Below are 22,354 nucleotides of genomic sequence, written 5' to 3'. Positions count from 1 at the left end.
GTGTGTGTGTGTGTGTTTGTGTGTGTGTGTGTGTGCGCACGCGCTCGCGAGAGTGAATGGCTGCTGTACACTTGGCCTCTTTCATCCTCCCAATCCAGAAAGCTCCAGCTGGATCTCCAGCTGGGTGGGGGAGGTTTGGCCCCATGTGGGCACCCAGCTGCTGCCCTGTGCTGCCGCGACCAGGTACGCTGAGCTACTCCGTCCCTAAGAGAATTTCTGTCTCCTGATGAATTAAAGGGATAGTTCAATCTGCAGCAGATTTGGTTCGGTGCTCCCCCAGTTTGGAGAAGCCAGTGCATTTTGTGCATAGTTCATTTCCCAAAAATGAGATATAACACACAATAAAAGTTGAAAAAAAAAAGTGGTATGATTATTTTTTATTGTTTGCAAACTTTCTATAGTGACAATATTGTTAGAGTTTTGGCCGTAAATTATTTGCCGTCACCACCAACTGACATCAGACACCTTCCCAAAGTGAAGCAGTTCCAGCCATCTCATCAAAGCTTAGTGTGATATATGTGTTCAATAATCATAAGGTAGTCTACACCTCTAGCACAATTATTCTTTCATCATTGGAAGGAGACTGTTAGCAAACGTACTAATAAATGTACCACACGGAGGTAAAAGCACGGGGAGAATTCCAGTGGCTCTGTTGAATGCAGCATCAAAGAAAAGAGCTCCGTCTGCCTCCAACTGATTTCTTCATTTCTGCATGTTTGTGAGCAAAACACAGGGAATCCAGAAATAGACAGAGCGCTCGTCAGACTTGCCAGGTCAGTGGAAGGCAGAGCAACTAATGCACTGAACCAGATTCAAAACAAGGGCAGTGAAGTGAGCTCATCATGCTGTCAGTAAGTATTTGCCCATTAACAGACTCTGGCATACTGTGTATTAGAATTAATATGTATTTGGTCTTCTGAAGAGACAATGGGGCGGGTCAGGTGACTGAAACTCATCACTTGGTAACTAAATATTGTACATATGCAATATGACTGGTTCACACAGGTGAGCCTCATCTGTCCCGAGATGGTCTCTATTGTGATTGTCCTCCTTGATCCGCCTCTGTCTGTTCCCCGACTCCTGCCTGATGACCTTTGACCTCTTCTCAGTGGACGCTGTGAGTGGTTCTGGTCTTGTGTTCATTTGGTCTAATGTCCAGGGTCCTTTTTGTTTCACGGATTTAATTTTTCCCCGTTGACGTTGAATGTGACCACTGCGTGTAACGTTCATTCCGCCAGCAGATTGTTGTACAGTTGTTTTTGGAAGCAGACTCATTCATTTGTTTTGATGCAACACCAGCAGTGGATCAAGTGTCACAGGGGAAGAGGAGCGTAGCCCCAGTGGGGGGCGACGCGTCGGGGGTGCGATCCTCAGCTCCTGATGCTTTGCCGTCAGTGTGTGAGGGGCGAATGAGATTGCACTTTGAGTGGTCACAGTTTCTGATCAGTATTGTATCTCTTAAAGGTGAAATTATGCAAAAATCACTTTTTTCAGTGTGTCTGCACATACATGTGGGTATCTGTGGAGACTGCCGGCCCACAAACTGTGAAAAAAGACCACCCTGTCGTTTTTTTGTGAGCTGGCTAAACCCTACAGCCTGGCTCTGAACAACTGGTTCAGATTTCTCTCCCACTCTGATGTCACAGTCGGACTCTTTTGGGGTAACCCCGCCTGCAATCTGAGAATCTCCACTTTTCTGGTGAAGTCTACACATTTTAAAAGCGGTTGACCGTTCCCAACAGACTGGGCCAGCTGGCCAATGACAGCACACTGGTATTTATTCAGGGGGGGGGGGGCTGAAAGAAATCCAGGTGTTTTAGACAGAGGGTGAAAAGAGGAGCTGAAGGAATGGGCAGTAAGCATGTAAACCTTTTCAAGTGGTAACCCAAATTAAAAGTATGAACCTGAATATGAGCAACCTGAATATATGACACTGCAGGCATTTTGCAAACAAAAATCTCAGCCAAAGAAAGATGTGAGCTTACCAGAACTCTGTAGCCCACTCCTCTTCTCTGCTGCGGGCTACGAGGTCGGAGTTGCATTGTGGGTAATGTTTGCCCAAGGTTTTGACAAGAAATGCCAAGGACGCTGAGAAAAGAAGACATGATTGTTGTCTCAAAAAATAAAAATGAAATCAAACAAAAAACACAAATGCATTTATCTTCCTGCTGGTCTAAAATCTAGATGTTTGATGCGAAGCTTCATACTCGGTAAATCAAATTATGTAATGTATGTTTGGGCTTGTACAAATTGTTGTGTCTGACCACCGGAAGTGTTTCTTACCACACTTGAAGGTGGAGTGAAAAGCCAGTCTATATGGGCTGGGAGGGTGTGTGGTTGTTGTATATTATTAGTATTAACCCTGAGTTTTTACATGAAGGTGTTTAATTTCTCATCATTTACTTGTGGTTTTGTTGGCTTTACCCACAAATTTCAAGTTTTTTTGGATGAGGAACATTGTACCATGCAGTGTCAGACTAGCGAATGTTATAGATTCTACTGAGCCCTTGTTACCAGTGTGTTATCCTCTGCTGTTATTTCCTTCCTTTCTGATAGTGCCGCATTCTTTGAAACACAAACGCCCAAACTGTTTTGCCCCATTGCCTTTTCAGAAGCAGAGACATTGTCTGACGGGGGAACAATGGTCTTATACATCTGCCCCAGCTGGTCTGGGGTCAGTGCCGTTGAACAGTAAAGATACAGTGTCTGCGCTGAGGGCCAAGTTGACTGGACTGATCTCACAGCAGTTCTTGGAGAACAACAATGACAAAATCCTGTGGTTACAGAATGTCCCCAGCCCAGTGTCATGGATTGTTGCTCATCACTGACTGGCTTCTTTGATCCCAAAGCATGAAAGTATGAAATTCTGAGTCGAAAACAATCTGTGACCTTTGCTGACCTCTACTGGTGACCTCAGAACTAAGCACTGCTTTTAAACCGGCACGTCTGTCAGCCTGCAGAAAATGACAATTTGACACAACCACTGATGTTTCGAACGTAAAGACAGACGAACAGACAAATGTATGTACACTATGGGTCTTTATCAGGTACTGAGCGTTGGAGGCGCTGCACATCATACTCATACAGAGACTGTGAAGCCATTTGAATCTAATTTGCGATTTTTGACTCGATAAATACCTTGAATTTCCACAACTCTAGGGCATTGCATTAGTTTCAGTGAAGAAACAAATAGATACATGAGAAACAAGCAAAGGAACAAATTCCAATGAATGCTATCATTGGAGAGGAGGAAATTATTTTGTTGCTCAAGTTTAGTTGAGTAAATCTGAGTATGGTCCGATTCCCTACAGAGTGGACTGGCAATAAAAAAAAGAGTTGAAATCTATTAGTTCAAAGTTTTTGAAGCACTATTTTGAGAATTTTGATGGTTCTGGATTTTGAGGTGCAGGCTCCTGCAGAATGTATGTAAGCTGACATTGGTTTGAAAAGCATTAGCATTTGTGGGTACAAAACATAAAACCTTGGGACAGCAAAGAGAGGCCTACCGATATATTTATCAAAGACTCGCGTCCGGTCAGGTTGTCCATCCACCACTCATTTGGACTGGGAGCCATGTGTGTTTTTCCTCCTCCCCCACCTTGAACTGTGTTTGCATGGTGCTTTTGAAGGTGATGCTTGGACTCAAACCATCTCTGACGTGTTCATCCTCACTGCTACTCGGCAGGTTGGCGGAGAATGAGCATGTCGGTTGTAGTCTCTGTATGAGACCAAGAGTAAATCGTTCCCTCCTGAGAGGTGGCCAAATAAAACTTTATTTATTTAATCAATTTGGACTTTTTAGGGCATTGGTAAGCTTATCAATGTCCTTCGTTATCCACCAGGCATATAATGGGGAAATTGATCAGTGAGCGTCTGGAATTATATTGCTTATTGATGTCTTGCTGATGTTAGGAAAATCATTTGGATGTTTTTTCTGCAAAACTGTACATTTTGATATTTAGCTTTCATTCTTTTGAATATTGCATTTTACTAGTATTTGTTGAGCATTTTATGGATTTGCTTTATTTTCATTCAAAGTACGTGTTCCTAGTATGTTACATTGCAGCTTCTCACTTAAGGGGAAGAGCTGGAGCCATGCAGACTTTCTTCCTCCTTTGTAAACTTGTGGTTGACATGGATATGCCATGGTCAAGTCAGTTTTATTAACGTACCCCAAAATTACAAATTAGATTCAAAGGACTTTTCAGTCAGAAGGATGGGACGTGGGCCGCGAAAGAACCCGTAAAAACTTAGTTGTGGATCCAGGAATTTTCTTCATCATTACGAGATAGGATGTTGTTTTGGCCATTTTTCCCAATTTCCCATGCGGGTAATATATGCATCTCGATGAAAATAATAACATATTTAGAGGACTGATAAGAATGAGTGTATGCATTTTGGTGCGGCTTGATTGAATTCAAGGGGACTGTCGGGCCTAGGAAGAGGTATTAGTTAGTATTTTATTCATCTGATATGAATCTGCGTATTGAATTTAGAGCTGACACAATGTTTTAAATTTGTTTAACTAATTTTTACCCAACATGTGCTTGTTCACAGTCCTCTGATTTACATATCTGCAAACTAAATGTACAAATAATTGTCATGTGCAGCCCTAATTAAAAATCTAACATCTCAGGAAAACACTGGATCACCTGCATGCAGGTGATCCAGTATGTTCTTTTGGGTGGATGACAAGTGAACACAATCAAAGAAATGCTAAATGAATTAGTGGTTATTTTTAGCTCAGAACCATTTTCACAGTTGACTAAAAATAGGTCAGTTCGCCAGCTTTCCCTGCATTTGACCGAGTCTTGTGCTGTTATGCTCATTTACGCCTCTGATCACGTTAACATTCTTCACTCTGAGCCTGTGTATTTCCAGCCGCCACTTTTATCTGATGTGACACAGACAAGCGCCATGTTCATGAGCACTAAAGCGGGACAAGAAGTATACACCGTCAGTCTCATCCACTTATAACATGGTACCCATATCTATCACTGCAGCTCCTTTATATCTAACTCTTTTTTAAGGAATATTGTGAGTTCTTAACCAGGAATTGAAGATAACCCTCACCTTCTAACCTTTTATAAGACTGTTAGAGATCGTGTGATGTACTGTGTACGGGCTCCGAGGCCAAAGAAACTATTTAACGCAATGTAAAGTGTGATTATATGAAGTTTGCTGCACTGATCCGCTGGGCGAGTATTGTGACTGCAGTTCATATTGATGCAGTGCTGCCCACGTGTGGCTGTGAAGTGGAATCCACGGAACTAATTCACATCTCTCTTCGCTGGAGCTGAGCTTTGTTTGAGAAGGAAATAATCATCTCGTTAAGAGTCTGGATCTTATTGAAAAATTTGATTTTTGAAAATGCGTATTATTACTTCAAGCAACACAAAAGAAAAAGTGAAATATTTCAAAACTCTTCTCCTTATTTATTTCCACGTCCTCTCATCTGTGTGTTTGAGTTTTTCCTGTTGTGTTGAAAAACTCTGAGAATGAAAAAGTCTCTTTCATTTAAAAGCTGGAAGCCTTTGCTCTACCTTGATGAGAAACGTAGTGAAATATTCCCAGTGTGATTGAATAAAAACGCTGTTTGGTTTCCTCCTCTTTCTCAGGAGAGGAAACAGGATGCAGCTATGAGTTTAAGAGGAAGTAGCAGCATGTCTCTGTTCTCACACTGTTGTCAGTAAAACAGAGTAATTTCGATGTATGATTGTGAACCCGATCACTGATGTGTCCAACTTGCAGTACTTCTCTTTTCAGCGTCCACTGCTGCTGGGACTGTCCCGTCTCCTCTTCATCCTTCTACTCCCCCTGTCTCCCTCTGTCACTCTCTTTCTTACATATTGTAGGAGTCCAAATACTTGTGTACAAATGTACGCAGGTAAAAGTAAAGTAATTCATGTAAATGTACTTGGTGTAAACATTATGGCATTACATTTTTAAAAGGGAGAGGGAGGTTCTGTATATGGTACTGCCTAAAACTATTGAATTGAAGTGCATCTTTAGGCTACCAGGTGTATATGAATATGTTGACTTTCACTTTTCGTCATGGTTTTTAAATCACATTTGACCGTTTTCCCTCCTCTGTGATTTAGTGACATGATTTAGTCTTGATACTTTGCCGGCACAAATTATTTCTTTCTCATTTGCCGTCTCGTTGAGTCTCTCCTCCCTCCCTCCCTCCCCCTTTCTGTCTGTCTCCTCCTTTTAGACTGAGATTCTGGCTGACAGCTCTTTATTTACCTTACTCCCTACTTTGTTCTTCCCCCACTCCTTCCCTTGTGCACTCCCTCGCTCCTCATTCTCCCTAAACTTCAGAACTCACTTGACCCCCGATGGCTGAACATTTATGAGTTCACAACTTATGTAAGTGACGGGGGCGAGTTACATATAGAAAAGGACTGAGACAAACCTACCTGCCTTCGTGGGTTTAGCTAGATATGTTCTTCATACTTTGAGAAGAGGATTTTTTTCCATTTTAAGTTGGAGCATGTGAGGTTCCCTGCATGTACTTCTCTCCGTCTAATAATATCTCACACGTGCCCAAGACTTTCTCAGGCCGAACAGTGTAAATGTTTTTTCAGACAGCAGGGCCAAAAATGATTACCATTAAAATATCAGGGTGACGGATTTGAATAGAGCTGTTACAGCTGTCTCTCGGCCCTTCTCTCCCCCGGTAAATGGACTATTTTTATGCTTTACAGGTCACATTCACATTCTCACAGCGCTGCTAATAACCACACTTTTACTGTCACATTCATAAACTGCCAGAAGAGCCATCGGAGGCCGGGATCGAACCGGCGACCTTCGGGTAAGTGTGCGACCAGTCGAGGCAGATACCCACCCCTCCGGAAATGTTTTTTGTTTTTTCTCTCCACTGTCATTATTGGAACTGTTGGTTTTCTCTCTTACAACATCTTCTCAACATCACTATGACTAGTGCCTTGAGATAAAAAATATGCTGCGATTTAGTGCTATACAGATTATAAGGGAGAACATGTTTGAAAAATGGCATTAGTCATTTAGAGAGCCAGATTTTTTGAAGGAAAAATCAACAGTTACAGTGATGAACTGCACTCGATGTTCTGCAGGGCTGTAAAAACTGGATGGGAGGCTATGCTTTTGTTTATCTTCATTGAAATCCTATGCAGTAAGATAGCTCAGAGAGCAGAGATCAGGACTTTGGCTCCTTACATAATGGCGAAGATGCATATTCTTCGTCAGTCGTTACATTCCTAATGGCAGAGGTGAAGTCAGTGACTGCGTATTTCAGTGTCCACTCTTGTCAATTCAGAAGGAATGGCAGCTCCTTCTATGCGGTTTCGTCTCGTCATGGCTGAACTGCTGTAATTGTCTCTTACCAGCTAACTAGTACTGTACTGTAAATGCTTCTCAGCCTGATCATTGTAAGACTGTAGCACTTTTTGACACGGCCTGTTTAAGGCGAGAATGTTGTGCCTTTATTCCATCTTACCGTTCTGTAAGAAAGAAGCAAAAGTCGTCGTTCCACCTTTGGGCCGACATCAGAGTTAGGTAGAGACAAATTGACGTCTGTGTAAATATGGAGAGGACCTGGACATGAGCGCAACCTGTGAACAACGCTGACATGTTATCTGAAATTGCACACTGCAACAGCAATATGCAGGCTCTGTTTTTGTTCAGTGTCAATTGTGGTAGAATGAGGGGTTTTCTTATTTGCAGTATAGCGGTATATCTCTTCATTTTGCATCTGTTCACTTGGCGTGTGCGATGCATGATGTCATTCAACTGCCTCTCCACAGATGTATAGAATGAGTAAAAGCTCACAGTGGGCTCCTGCCATCAGGATGCATCTTTCTGTGAATTTGGAAGCTGCGCCCTTACTTCCCTCTGGCATGACTTCCACAAACATTTTGCTTTTCCGCTCTCTAACTTGTCATGGCATCCAGAGTTTTCCGCAGGCCAAGTCTGAACTTTTGCTGTACATCCTCCCCGGAAGGGGCCGATGAAGAGATAGATCTGATAAGTGAACTTGATAAAAAAAAAAGTGTCTTTGGTATTAGGTACTTTGATGTCACATGAAGCATGCCTCCTCGCAGGCATCATGTGGTTGGTCGCCCTCAGACTCGGGGCACAAACAATCAGGGCAGAACAGATGCAGATTCTCCTCTGACTCACACGTCACATTATGTTATTTTTGTTCAGGCCTGACTCCTCGCAGTCAAGAAAAACACTGTCGTATGCGGACGCACTGGCCACATTGCTTTTTCTCAAACAATCGATCGTCACATTGAGAGTCATTGGCAGTAATCTCAGAATAAAGTTGTTTGTTGGCAGTTCAACTTTGGGTGCGTAGCTTGTACGGCTGTAATGTAAATGTAGGGGAAGGGAAAGGGGAATAATCGAAAGGAGGAGAGTATGAACGAGAGAAAAAAGGGGTTTGCAGAGGAGAGAGGGGGGAAGTGAAACTCCAGAGGAGGACAGGGCATAGAAGAGGCCGGGGCTGCTGGATGATGTTTGAATGGACGTCAGCCGCTGTTAGTGTCTCTGAATCCCAATTCAGTCCCTTTATCTTCACTCTCTCTTTGTACCACTGTCTGTAGCTGTAGTTGCTCTCAGGTGTCAATGCAAAGAGGAACGAGGGGCTGACAGCACAGTCAGAGCTGTCGCGGAGGCCTGGACGAGGCGGGACACGCACACACACGGGGAACCATCATGTATGCTACTTACACATGTACTACTGACTACTAACAATTATTTACTCGCTACAATTATAACTATCACAGTACGTTCAGTCAAAACATTTTACTAAACCCTAACCACCCCCAGGTTTACTGGGGGTGGTTAGGGTTAGGGTTCACAAATCCCGTTAAGTTTCATCCACAATCTTTCATACAGGAATGAGGAATAAGGTGTATAAGGAAAGTGACCTTAAATGATTTCTGCTTGACATTATATGTTAAATTTCCCCCCAATTCAATGGTAGTGGAAACACTGAACTGTTTACTGGTGGTTTCATGAGTTATCAGTTTCGTGCAGCCTGCAGCTTCATATTTTGGGAGGATAATGAAGAGTATTGTTGGTGTGACCTGCACTTTCCTTGCCTGGCGGTGTGGAACACCCATGACTGGAAAAAATCTAAATGCTGGCTCACCATGTCAAAGAAAGTACAAAGAATAAAATCCTGGATCTGCCCATTTATCCAGATCCACGCCAACATTTAATGGGTTCGTTCTTGGGTCATGCCTGCACTCCACAACATTTCTTGGAAATCAGTTCATCAGTTTCTGCTTAATCCTGCTATCTAACAAACGCTGGTGAAGACATAACCTCCTCAGCGAAGGCAATAATGTTCAGTGTTTATAACAATTATATAAGAATTGATACAAGAAAAAAGCATTAACCAATGAACCACAATCAAACGACAAGGGTCAAAGTGGAGCCGCAACAACGCTGCCATCTTCCATTGCAACCAGAGCGTGTTTGCGCTGGTCTACCAAATCGAACACACAGTTTATAGTGCATCAGCATTAGTCACCAGGTTGTGAGTCTTAGTGGAAGAGACAGAGAGACCCAACACAGGGAGAGGGAGAGAGAGCGTAACATTGCTACCAATGGGCTGGACTGTGTGGCTAAAGGAGGAGAGAAGTGTGAGAGAGAGAGAGAGAGAGAGAGAGAGTGGATGTCAGCAAATAGACCCCAGGGAGAGAGAGACTGAAAATAGAGAGAGATGCGTGGCAGGGTTGAGAGGAGCAACGACTCTACTTAGACAGGAATAAAGATAGCCAGCCACAGCCAGTGCCCACTGTTGGAGGGGGGCACACTGGATCTCTTAGCAGCAATGTGGGATTCTGTCCAATTCTAAAAATTTGGTCTGACTACAAACTGCCTTCTCAGCTCAACTGGTCCAGGGACACAATTCCACCGGTCAGGGATGGATTTGTTTCCGCAGTCCAAAATTGCATGGCGGCATCAACCACGACTCCAGTGGAATTAGTTTGGTTTTTCTGACATGGGGACAATGTGAAAGGTATGAAGACTATCAGTTGAATTCAGAGAGCTGTCAAAGCTGCCATAGCGGTTTCTGTGGAACCAACGCTGTTTCTATAGCTCTTTCACATTCAAAACCCAAGGATGATATCGAAGCGGAAGGACTCACCTAGAACAGTGAACCGGACTGAGTGAAAGGTGAGAAAAGACAGGACGAGGTCAAGATGGGTGAACAGCTGTTTTGATACCGGGAATTTCGCCTTAAATTTCAAAGAAAAGGACCAAGTCAAAAAAAAAAAATGAGGACAGGCTTGAGACAACGTGTTAGAGACCTGGACAAAAACAATGATGGATTAAGTCCAATCCAGGCAGGAATTGGATGCTTTTCTTGTCTTTAGACAAAATCATCATTGCTTAACCAACTGTCTTTGAGACTACGAAACACCATCCAACGGTTTGCCCCAGGATTACAAATTCATTGAAGACTTGATGTACGGCATCCATTGTGCTGATTGTGACACTCGAGTAGCTGATGTACTGTGTAGAAGTGACTTACCCTTGATTGACCTACCCTCCTGGCTGTGCCGCATCAAGCAGAGACTCTGCAAAGGTGACCAGATATTGGTGGGGTCTGAAGTCTTGTGACCCCAGGTGCGTTGGTGCGTGTTTTTCGTGCACAGACAATACATACCAATATGAATGTGGAGGTGCTATGCTGAGGGTGTCGGATGTCGCACCGGCTCCATCAGGCCACGAGTGGCGATTTCAGTGTTCTGTCGGCGTGGACTGTAGCGACGTCGAACCTCGCTGTATCTGGTTGGCAGTCTTAAGGGGTATTTCACCTGGCACCTCACCCCGGCGGACACCCATCGCATCACCAAGGAGACCAGGCTTCCGGAGGGCCATACAGCGCCATCGATTGTCCTGGGTAGGAGGGCAGATTTTAGCTTTGGGCTGCCAATGCTGGATTTCTTTCTTGTCAGCAGATTACATTTTTCTATTAACTAGGGCCAACATTTTGCCAAAGAATGTTTCTTGTCATGCCCTAAAAGAATCTGAAACATCATCGAGATCATCATCAGACACAAATTCTTGAACTCAAGTTTGAAGCCAGACAAATTCGATTCTTCTTCGAATTAGCGGGTCTTTAAAAAACATTATCCGACCGGATCATTATCATCCATGTGAATGTTGTGTTGTTAAACATTTGATATGTTTTTTGTTTTTCTGAAAAGTGGAAACCTGTTGGTAGTTCGTGTCAGTAATCAGCAGGATGGTGAAGCCTGCAACTAACAGGTTGCTTTTCCAAAATAACCCCCCAAGCATTATTTTGACTTTGTTGACTATGTGTTCCTCTTCACGTAAGCAACTTTTTGCATTACCACATTCATTGAATCATACATACTGAGCTGAGAGAATGCCACAACAAGCTGAATTATACCCTCACAATTTGCATGGCTAATGTGTTAGCATGAAAATTCTATTTAAAAATCCAGCACACCCGAGCACATTTAGATTTAATTTGGAGCGATTTTTTTTGTGACCTGAATAATCTAAAACATGATAATATTTTAAAAAAAATGTCAGCTTGTTTTCAGCAGAAACAAGTTGCAAACGCAACCCTGACAACTCATCACCATGTAAAAATGCGCGTATTTCCACATCCGGCAGCATGAGGATTCACGTGGAGCGGTGTTTGAGTCCAAAGCTGGTAGTATACAGTGGGTTGATTTGTTCTCCAGTTGCCTTCTGTGGCTGGAAATGAGCTTCATGACAACGAACAGTAAAGTTGCGGGTCAGATCAACACAATGTGCTGAAAGATGCTAAAGTGCTTCATAGAGATGAGGGGAAGACTGCAGTTGGTAATTATTCTGTGACTTACTTGTCACTAGTCTCTCACATTACAAAGTTATTTGGCCTGTTGGTAATAATGATTGGAGCTCAAAAGTTAAAATAAATGTTTCTCTGACATTTCAAATGTGGGTATATGAGAACTTTCCAATGCATCCAACGAGACTGAAAACTAGACAAGCAAGTCTTGATTCGACAAATTCTCCTCCCTAATTTTGCTCCCTATACAAAGTCTTGAAGGACCCATTACTTGTGTCTTCAATGCTGTTATCAGTGGAATCACATCATCAGTATTCTAGACTAACTTTGGATTGGTCCATCCTTGTATACAGTGGAATGAGTGCAGCTCTAAAAAAAAATCCGTGGTTGTCATCATCCGCAGACTACTCATGTCCTGTCTGATCTGATGGCTGCGGACAGGTGCATTTCCTCTGGGATGATTCTTCCGCCATCTTGCTTTAACCTTTCCTCTCTGCTCGGCTGAGTGCAAGGGAGAGACGCCGTTATTTATCGTCCTTTTCCGCTATATCTGTTTGTCCTGCTTTTATCACAGGGAGCGAAGGTTGAGGTCCATGCTGTGAACTTCATCCTGTGTCAGGACAGGGACTGATGCAGCACAATGGTGTTTGATTCATCATTGGAGTGTGTGTGTGTGTGTGTGTGTGTGTGTGTGTGTGTGTGTGTGTGTGTGTGTGTGTGTGTGTGTGTTATGTAATGTAGGACTGAGGGGGCTGTTGACTAGCAGAGGGGACAGGAGAGGAGGCTGATGCCCTCACTACACAGCATAGAGATTCATGTAGCTTTATATAATCACTTGTGTGTACAGTATGTAGACGTGTGTGTGGGGGGGGGGCATGCAGTGTGCATGGGTGTGTGCGTGGTTGTGCTTTTACATCATCTCTTCAAATATGCATCAGTGATCACACCACTTCAACACACACTGCTTACAGCATGTTGGGTTTTTTTGCTGGTAAAGTGCATATTTTAGTTATCCAGCATCTAGTATACACTTTGTGTCAAAGTGTGTGTGTGTTGTCATACAAAAAATATCTGTCACTTTGTGTTATCTGTATCTGTGTATGCGGGCGGGATGTGAGTCTTTTTGCATCATGTCACTCTTTCTCTCTCAGTTCAGCTCACTCTGCTGTGGCGTGAATGTCAGACTGGCACAATCACTAAATCATTTAAATATCCGACGGCGAGCGTATGACATTCAAATACAAAAAAATTAATAATTGGTGCATGAGACAGAACAATGATGTAGACTGAGGGAGCCGCCGGCACATGTTTCTCATGAGCTATTTGTTTGGGACAGAACAATATGGAAAAGACTGTTTCTATGTAGACCCTTCACACTGCGATGTTAATCCCAAAGGTGACTTGTATGAATGTTCAGTTTCCTAAAAACTAAATCTGCTCAATCGCTTAGTGACCCTTTAAGCTGGCCACCAAGGTAGATTCAGACCCATCAGGTAGATTAAACTGCTGACTTTGGTAAATCATTGGACATTAATGTTGTACAACAAGGGACAAGAACAGCACATCAGATGTTTTAAGGTTAAGTTCGACCTCCAAATAAAGTGATTTATCATTTAAGTTCTACAAAGCCAGATGTTGCTGCACTGTGGTGTAGTGGTTAGCACTTTCGCCTCACAGCAAGAAGGTTCTGGGTTTGAATCCCAGTTCAAACCAACCAGGGCCTTTCTGTGTGGAGTTTGCATGTCCTCCCCGTGTCTGTGTGGGTTCTCTCCAGGTTCTCCGGCTTCCTCCCAAAGTCTAAAGACATGCAGAATGGGGTTAGGTTCATTGGAGACTCTAAATTGACCATAGGTGTGAATGTGAGTGTGAATGGTTGTCCGTCTCTGTATGTGGCCCTGTGATAGGCTGGCGACCTGTCCAGGGTGTACCCCGCTTCTCGCTCAATGTCAGCTGGGATTGGCTCCAGCCCCCCCGCGACCCGTAAATGCATAAAGCGGTAGACGATGGATGGATGGATGGAAAGCCAGATGTTCATGTTCATCCAGGTAGACCTGGCAACAAATATCACACTGTTGTATAAAGCACGCTCCGGCATGTTGGCATTTCACACTGTGTGAGTGGGTGGGCGAGTACAGTGAAACGGAGACGGGAAGGGAGAGGTGAACATGCACAACATGGCACCTCTGTATGTACATTCCCGCCTGTGGGAAATATCACCTGCAGAGATGTAACACAACAATGTACCCAGCTCACACACAGACACACACAGAAATGTCAGTGGATAAGAATCCTTTGAGGTTATTTCATTGTGTTGAAGGCTGATGCTGAGGATAGTTAATATCATGTATTGAAAAGGCATTTAAATGACAACAGACTGTGTCTTTTCACTGATATTACGTGGAGACCTGGTAAGAACGTGAGCCAACAGCACAACACTGCCTGTCAGCGATTTGACGAGAGTTTACAGAAGCTATTGTTATTTGTTTGAACATACAACAGGAAAAAAAGAGGAAAAGAAATGGATCTAAACTGATTGGCTTCCCTCTGTGGAAAGTGTGTGTCTCTGCCCTGCTCGCCTCCGTGGAGCTATTCTAAGAGGCGAAGGTTTCCCCAAATCGTGCCTCCCAAGAGCTCGACCATCCACTTCCTGTCTCAAGAAACACACTTCCTGTTGTTTTTGTAACTGGCTTGATCGGGGATTGAGTGTTTGTTTTTTTTTCTTTGGCAGTTTGAAGTTGATGTTTTCGCATTGTTCATTCTTTGATCAGACTCCAGCAGTGAGATGACAGTCACATGGCCCTGTGAGCCATCCTCCTTATTCTGGTTTTAAAGTATTTCCCATCTTCTAACCCTGCTTTGACGTTACACTTGAAGCAGATGACTCAACACAGTATCGACCTTTTAAAGCGGAAGTATCCCGGCAAGATGTTTCTCTCATGCCTCGCCTTACCACACCAACACTCATGTGACCCTCCTTACGTCACAGGATTTTAATGTTTTGAATCAGAGCTGTTATCTTTGAAAGTGATATTTTTGTAAATCAGTCTTCATTATGAACAAAACAACCATAATGAAAGCAAAGGTTTGATTGTGGGCTCATATATTTAATCCGTCCGTACACATCCAATACCAGGGATTTGGCCAGAAGGTGTCAGCATTTTGTCAATATCAAATGCTTCAAACTATTGGAGCTTTTTCAGCACAGAAACTTCACAGTGATTCAGCGTCACCACTCAACATCTGCAGAAGGTTGTTCACAGCAACAAGACTCTGATAAACCTACTACAATACCACCAAAGCATCGAACAGACAAATTTCGCAGCGAGTTCAGAAAGTGAGAAAGTTGAACATCTTACAGCTGAAGAGCCAGATGGTTGGTGGAGACCAAAAGCAGATCTGAAAGAGAACATGATGGACTTTAAGTCAGTGGGTGGAGTTCATGTCATTGTGTCATTGGATGTGTACACAAATATGACATGAGGTATAAACCTTAGACGGATAATAAGTCAGGACTGTGTTGGCCACTGTGACCTTTATTCTGCCCCTACAGGGTAAAATTAGAAGCATCAGAGGGGCGGTGTGTTCTCTGCACGAATTGTATACACCCCAACCAGACAATGCTAAATTTTTTATAGGATCATGTCTCTAATTGTATTGGTTGCAAAAAGTGAATGCATTACTACACTATATGACATCATGGCATCATTGATCTCAAAATATTTTTGGGATCTGTAGAAACTTGAAGTAGCTGCACGGTGGTGTAGTGGTTAGTGCTGACACCTCATAGCAAGAAGGTTTTGGGTTTGCATCCCGGTTCTGAACAACCAGGGCCTTTCTGTTTGAAGTTTGCATGTTCTCTCTCCGACTTCCTCCGACAGTCCAAAGACATGCAGATTGGGGTTAGGTGCATTGGGGACTCTAAATTGAACATAGGTGGGAATGAATGTGTGTCTCTGTATGTTGGCCCTGTGATATGTTGGCGACCTGTCCAGGGTGAACACAATGTCAGCTGGGATTGGATCCAGCTGTATATATATATATATATATCAGTCGATATATCGGTATTGGAAATTTTTTACTCCCTAATATCTATATAATCTCCCAAAAATCTTTATTGGCCAGGCCCTCATTTTTACATGTGCAAATAGCAGTATAAACAATAGCACAGGAGGATTCACACATCTGCATCTACAGCTGTGAGCAGAGTAAAACAGACGCAAAGCGACTAACCCGAAAGCTGTTAAACTGAGATAAATATTTGAGTAAATCGTAAATAACGGCAAAAACAGCACATCCCTTAGCACAGAGTGCGCTATGCATAACTGACATCTCCCGTGTAGAAAAATATCAAATTACTCGTTTGAATAAAAAGCAAACAACAGCCAGACTTTCTAATGTAAGAGCAAAAACACACTGAGCGGAAACCGCCAAACACAGCCAACATTTAACAACAAGGAAACTTGTAGTCATGATTTTCGGGCCTCAGAATAAAATCAACTGTTCAGGTACCTGAACCTCAGTCGTCAGCATACAGGACAGCAGCAGGTCCACGTGCTGGGTGCTTCGTCTGGTGACCAGTCTGTTAACTGTGGGAATACCTGTTCGGATGGTTCCCTCGTCCCAGGAATGCAGAGATAACGGTTAAAAAGGTTAATTATGAACAGCCCTATTAAAGTTAAGCATAATGTGGGTCAGCGGTGTTGGCAGGGTCGTCCGCCGTGTGGACTCTCTCACACTCTCTATGAAGGTGAGTGCTCCCTTTGTCTATTGTTCATCTGATTTTTCAGATCTGTGTTTATGAGCCCTAATGAGTTCCTGTTGTTCCATGAATGGTATTTATAGACAGGTGTATTTTTAACTCTGCCATTGGTCGCTGGCAGTAATAAATGTGATTAAATGTGACTATAGAGCTTCCTCTTTGAAGAGAGGAAGCCTCTGAGAAATTCCTGGCCTTGGTGGAATTCTGCTCCGGTCGGATCTGGGCAGAGTCCTCTGTGAATGGACCACATACACCCACTTCCACCCACTCACACTTCCCCTAAATGTGTTCAACTATGGATGACACAGTCATGCACGAGTTCAGTGGATACTCCTGAAAATGCTGCTCAAGATGCTCTTTCAGATTCATGTGGTAATGTTTTGTCTCATTTCCAAGAGGGTAAGGGAAGCTAAGAGTTGATCGAAAAAAACACTTTCTCCAATTTCTCTTCTCAATAGGCTAAGGGGCGGAGAGATGGCATGGTGTCGTCCAATGGGAACAGGCGCCGGCCGCTTTCTTCGGGTGAGGTGGAGGGCGTGTCGTGGCAGGGCCCACGGACCATTTTCCTCCAGAAGAACTCGCAGGGATTTGGCTTCACTCTGCGCCACTTCATCGTCTACCCACCAGAGTCCTCCCTCCACAGCATCAAGGCAAGAGGGCTTCTCTATGCCTGGAGCTCGAGTAGTTATTATTGCATTATTACATGAGTACTAAGTAGCTATTACTACATTATTACATGAGTTCTCTGTAGTTATTACTGAATTACTGTTGTTTGTCCTGAAATGATTTCAGCAACTTTGATTTCTGTAACTTTATGCTAATTTCCTACCGGTTCTTTCTCCATACTTCACCGCACATACACGAGACAAAAATCAATCACCAAATCCGTCTCTCATTACAATAGAGCAATGGAAGAAGAGCATTTCCAAAAATATTAAAAGTGGATGCTGAGCCATAATGGCATGTAGCATTTGCTTTTGGACTGTATCTGTAAGCCTCTGGTGTATATATTATACCACTGTGGAAAAAAGTATTCCATGTCGTGCATGAATGCATTTAGTCAGTAAGTCGCCTGCTCCACTTTTATGGCTGTAATACTGTAGTTCTGTAGCACTGTAGTACTATACTGTAGTACTCATGTAGCAGCAGAGCCCAGTTTGTGTGCAGAGAGCTCTTTGTGTGTCCAGGTCAGGAATGAGCCAACTCAGCCAAGTATCAAAGCCATCAAACCCAACCAGCCAGCAACTCTGCCGTACGTACAGACAGACAGTCAGACAGACAGTCAGACAGACAGTCAGACAGACAAACAGACAGACAGACAGACAGACAGACAGTCAGACAGACAGACAGACAGACATCCAGTCAGACAGTCAGACAGACAGTCAGACAGAGTGACAGAGTGACAGGGTGAGAGATAGACAGAAGGGCAGCAAGGCAGAAAGACAGGCATATAGAAAGACAGGGAGAAAAACAGACAGACAGGAAGCCACGGGGGAAGGGAGACAGTTGATGAAGTAGCTTGTGAGACAGTTAACGGGACAGTCAGTCAGTGACACAGTCAGACTGTGAGTCTGTCAGCTGCAGTCAGTGAGACCTGGGTTGACTGTGATGGGTGAGCTGAGCAGCGCCCCCCTGTGGTGCTCATCGTCTGTAACAGCTTCCCTGTGTTTCTCCTACAGGATGAAGAGAATGGAAACGCCACTGGATCAGGTGACTGTTTCGCGCTTCATGCTTCTATTGACTTAATCCGCCCCAAATTTAGGATCTGATTGTTCGAATCATTCATGTTACTGTTGTGTACACCAACTGCAGTCTCCCCCTTCTGTCAGTGAGAGTAACTGCACAAACCCTGTCAGATACAGAGACAATAATTCATTATTTAGAAAGAGTACATGTAACGATGACACATCCTGATATTCTCATTCTCATCATGAACGTGTGTGCCTCCGTGCGTCTCCAAGCAGGTTGTCGGTGGTCTCGTTTGGAGCCAATGGACACCATCTTTGTGAAGAGTGTGAAAGAAAATGGCCCTGCCCATCAAGCGGGGCTGTGTACAGGTAGGACATGTACGGCATGAAATATGACATGATAAGGATAATGACAGTTGAAGTAGGTATTCATACATAACATCTGGCTTTTGTGTGTGTGTTTGTGTGTGTGTTTGTGTGTGTGTGTGTGTGTGTGTGTGTGTGTGTGTGTGTGTGTGTGTGTGTGTGTGTGTGTGTGTGTGTGTGTGTGTGTGTGTGTGTGTGTGTGCGTGCATGCTCCAGGGGACAGGCTGGTGAAGGTAAATGGGGAAAGCATTCTTGGGAGAACCTACTCTCAGGTGATCGCACTCATCCAGAACAGGTGGGAAGCTGCTGGTGTCTCTACATCCCATTTGTGAGGTAACAAATTGTTGACCTCTTGTTCGTCCGCTGATGCATGTCGATCTGTGTTTCTGCAGTGAAAACATTCTGGAGCTCTCTATAATGCCAAAAGATGAGGATGTGTTGCAGTTGGTAAGTGTGAGTATGATCTTTCTTCAGTTTTCTCTTCTCTCCTTCGTTTCTCCTCGATGCTTTACAAAGCATCTAGCGAGGCTTTTTAAGTAATAGCAAGTATGGTCATCGCAGTTGTAATTCATCTATTCACTTATTAAAGTTTGACCACGGAAAATTTTAACTGTTTATCGAAAAAAAGAACCATACTTTCATCAATGGTACTTTAGTTTTCACAGATGCCAACTTAAAATAAAAAAACACCTGCTTTTTATCCTAAATTGAAATTGATCTAAATCTTTTGAATACACATGCCAATAATAATATAAGCATATGTTGAGGCTGGTCACCTTAAATTGTTGACCTTGTGTTTGACCTTTTCAAGGATAAAGTTTGGGGATATGTACATATATGTTTGGGGAACATCCCTGCTGCCACTAATGCAGAGCACCACAAGTGGATTAATCCACTGCGTAAAAGAGTCCCCAACAAATGCACAAATGTTTCCTCTGTTTTAGGAAGTTACTGAGCGTTTTCAATGGAAACAATATTTTTGTCAAGTGTCTTGGGTAACTTCAACTCCAACTCGGAAAGAACATTCTTCGTTCTTTTAATGGATAGGGCCTTTTTGTTTAAGATTCGATTGACAGGAATTCATTTTTGCAAGGCATTGATTTGATTTGCCTTTTTTTTTTATAAAACTAATTGAATATAGTGCTTTATATAAGACAAAGAAATTCATTCACTTGAAAATACAATGAAGTGGAAAATAAAATAAATGAGTAAAATTATTAATTATTAAAAGAAAAATATAGACATATTACAGTGATTCACCTCCCTAACACTGACTTTATTAAAGGAAGTTCCGGTGTTGTTTGTACAGTAAGGATTTAGGTTATAAGATGACAAAAAGAAAAATGTTGCTGCATGGTGCACGCTGCATCTGCCTCACTCTGCCCTCTAGCTGTTCCTGACATATTTTTTCTTTCACCCTGTTTGTCATGTATAACATTGTGCCCTAACCCCTCCTGTCCTCAGGCGTACTCCCAGGATGCTTACCTGAAGGGAAATGAGCCATATTCAGGCGAAGCCCAGAACCTCCCTGAGCCTCCGCCTCCCTGTTACGCGTCCCCTAAACCCAGTTCCGCAGCCTCGGAGCCCAGCCACCACCTCCCCGGTCTCCCGGACAACTGGCAGTGCCGATCTGGCCCCACCACCTCGCCACTGGATAACCACCCCCCTTCTGCTTCTACCCCCACCTCCGGCTGGCCCGGGGGTCCTAAGGATTCAAGTGGCCACTTTTCCCTGCCTGGGCGGCACCGTGGCATCAGCGCGCTGGACTTTCACTTTGCTAACCACAATGCTGCCATTGCCTCTGCGACACTGCCTCCACCGAGGAAGAGCAGCCTACCCGCCTCTGCTCGGGCCCATGCTGACGCCCTCTGCCACCAGGCCCTGTCGGAGTGGTACTACAGCCAGGCTGAGGCCGCAGAGCACATGTCCCCCCGCCACCGCAGTATTTCTCAGGACCGTTTAGTGGAGCTTGGGCTGGGGTTGGCACTGGGCCCCGGACCTACGTCTGTCCCCGCAACATCTTCAGAGCAACGCCGCAGAGAAAGCCTCCTGCACCACCAGCAGGCAGCTGCTGCTTCCCATGATTCCTTTTGGCTAGGTGGCTGGGGTGGTGTGTCCGGATCAGCCAGCAGGTCTTGTTCAGAGGGCCTTTTAGCAGCTTATGCCGAATACGAGCACAACTATGGCCGTTCGGTGGAAACGCTAGCACAAGCGTCTGCACTGGTCTCACCACGCCACGAAAACACTTCAAAAAGCTCCCAAATGAAAAAACTCAGCAAGCAGACAGACCATAAAGCCGCAGAAGGCCATCAGCACCAGACCACAGTGACACCCCCCGCCACAATAGCCTCAACAGTGCCTCCCAGTGGTAGGCAGTCAGGTCAGCAGGTGGCAGAGCCCCAAACAAGACGAGTAAAGGAGGAAGAGCCGGTGGGCTACAAAAGCTACAGTCCATCTTTCTCCCACAAAGCCGACCATCTCCTCCAGCAGGCCCAGTCCTTCAGAGAGCCCAGCTACAGCGGCCCCCACCTTACCTGGAGCCCCAGCGACAGGTGCGGCCCTGCAGAAGGCAAGGGGCTGGTCGTACCCAGGCCCCAGTCCACGCCTGCCCTGTCTACATCAGAGGAGGAGAGAGCCCTGCTGGGGGAGGACAGGGAGGTCATCTCTCCCATCTCCTTGAATCAAGAGGTGGTCCTTAGGCAGAAGCCTCCTTCGGGCCGCCGGACCTCGGATCAGCCCCTTCGACATCCCCACTACTCAACACGTGCGGAGTCACCTGATCCCCCTGCATTGACACCTTCACCAGGGATCCCTTCTCCTGTCTCTGTGGGACCCGGCCCCAACCGCAGGGCCAATGGTAGCCTGGCGCAGCATGCGTATGACTCTCTGTCCTCTATTCCCTTCATAGGTAAATGAGCTTTTCTTCTCATGCTACAAGTGGTGTAAAATGTAAAAACATCTTTTTGCAGATGAGACACCTCTACCTTCTTACAAATCAACACTTTTGTAACATTTGCAGACAACAGGCACATTTTGGTTTTGTGTGTGTTAATTATGTTGTCTGTCGCTTCGGGGCTTCTCATAATTTAGTGAGAATGTTCCCTTGTCGTCCTTCTGTTCATTTCTTTCACTCTATATTGTGTTTGTTGTGTGTTATATGAAGACATAATGATTGCAACCTCAGTACGTTTAGTTTCATGAATGTGTCTAACTGTTGGTTGATCTGGTCTGTCTTTGAACCTTTACATGTCCAACGTTTGTTAAACTGTTTCGTCATGGAAGCTTTTCTCAGAATCAGAGCTACTCTGGAGGCAGAGAGAATTGCATTGGGCTCAGCCAACCAGCCAAATTAGCCTGTTGCAATTTGCGTACAAACGGCACTGTTTAAAGTTTGTTCTCTCAGTCCACAGAGGTTGTGCTGCTACAGCCTGCAGCCACTAGCCCATAGGAAATAAAAGCTAATACTAGGAAACCTTATTACTGTGTTACTGACATTGGCACGTCTGAGGTCCCCAAACGGGACACTCTCCTGCTCCCATCGCTCTCTGGCTGCCCATTTGAGTGCTGAAGCCCCCCCCCCCAACAGAATTGGTTCCCAGATAGAAAGGTTTTCTGAATCTGGATTCCCCTCAGATAATAGTTTTCAGCCATTTTTTCCTCACCTACTTCTATAGTTCTTCTTACCAAGCGGGAGATATCGTAGCTGTCAGGAATCTGTGAGTGGGAGGCTGAAAC

General features: G+C 44.3%; 1 protein-coding gene and 1 long non-coding RNA gene across 9 annotated transcripts in view; one reads left to right on the top strand and one right to left on the bottom strand.

The window, feature by feature from the left end:
* Positions 1-22,354, top strand: part of LOC118286978 (rho GTPase-activating protein 23-like) — a 56,618-nt gene that overhangs the window by 22,399 nt on the left and 11,865 nt on the right. For 2 of the 7 annotated variants that reach the window (XM_047327527.1, XM_047327522.1), the window contains exons 1-7: positions 10,507-10,903; positions 17,024-17,215; positions 18,245-18,275; positions 18,527-18,622; positions 18,836-18,914; positions 19,012-19,072; positions 20,084-21,527. In XM_047327527.1, the coding sequence (XP_047183483.1) occupies positions 10,688-10,903; positions 17,024-17,215; positions 18,245-18,275; positions 18,527-18,622; positions 18,836-18,914; positions 19,012-19,072; positions 20,084-21,527 (2,119 nt within the window). In that variant the 5' untranslated portion in view covers positions 10,507-10,687. Of the gene's footprint in view, positions 1-10,506; positions 10,904-17,023; positions 17,216-18,244; positions 18,276-18,526; positions 18,623-18,835; positions 18,915-19,011; positions 19,073-20,083; positions 21,528-22,354 lie in introns of those variants that run through there. The other 5 variants (XM_047327528.1, XM_047327526.1, XM_035611648.2 and 2 more) reach the window with 4 other exon arrangements.
* Positions 1,693-17,013, bottom strand: LOC124849417. Of its 2 annotated transcripts, none has more exons than XR_007029814.1 (4): positions 16,316-17,013; positions 15,163-15,202; positions 10,667-10,899; positions 1,693-2,088 (listed from the first exon to the last, which is right to left on the bottom strand). It is a non-coding gene; the product is annotated as an uncharacterized LOC124849417 (long non-coding RNA). The 2 variants fall into 2 exon arrangements; XR_007029815.1 differs by lacking the exon at positions 1,693-2,088 and adding an exon at positions 10,532-10,577.

Source organism: Scophthalmus maximus, chromosome 16, assembly GCF_022379125.1.
Source record: "Scophthalmus maximus strain ysfricsl-2021 chromosome 16, ASM2237912v1, whole genome shotgun sequence".
Taxonomy (NCBI): Eukaryota; Metazoa; Chordata; class Actinopteri; order Pleuronectiformes; family Scophthalmidae; genus Scophthalmus; species Scophthalmus maximus.
This window is presented reverse-complemented; position numbering and strand designations above follow the sequence as displayed.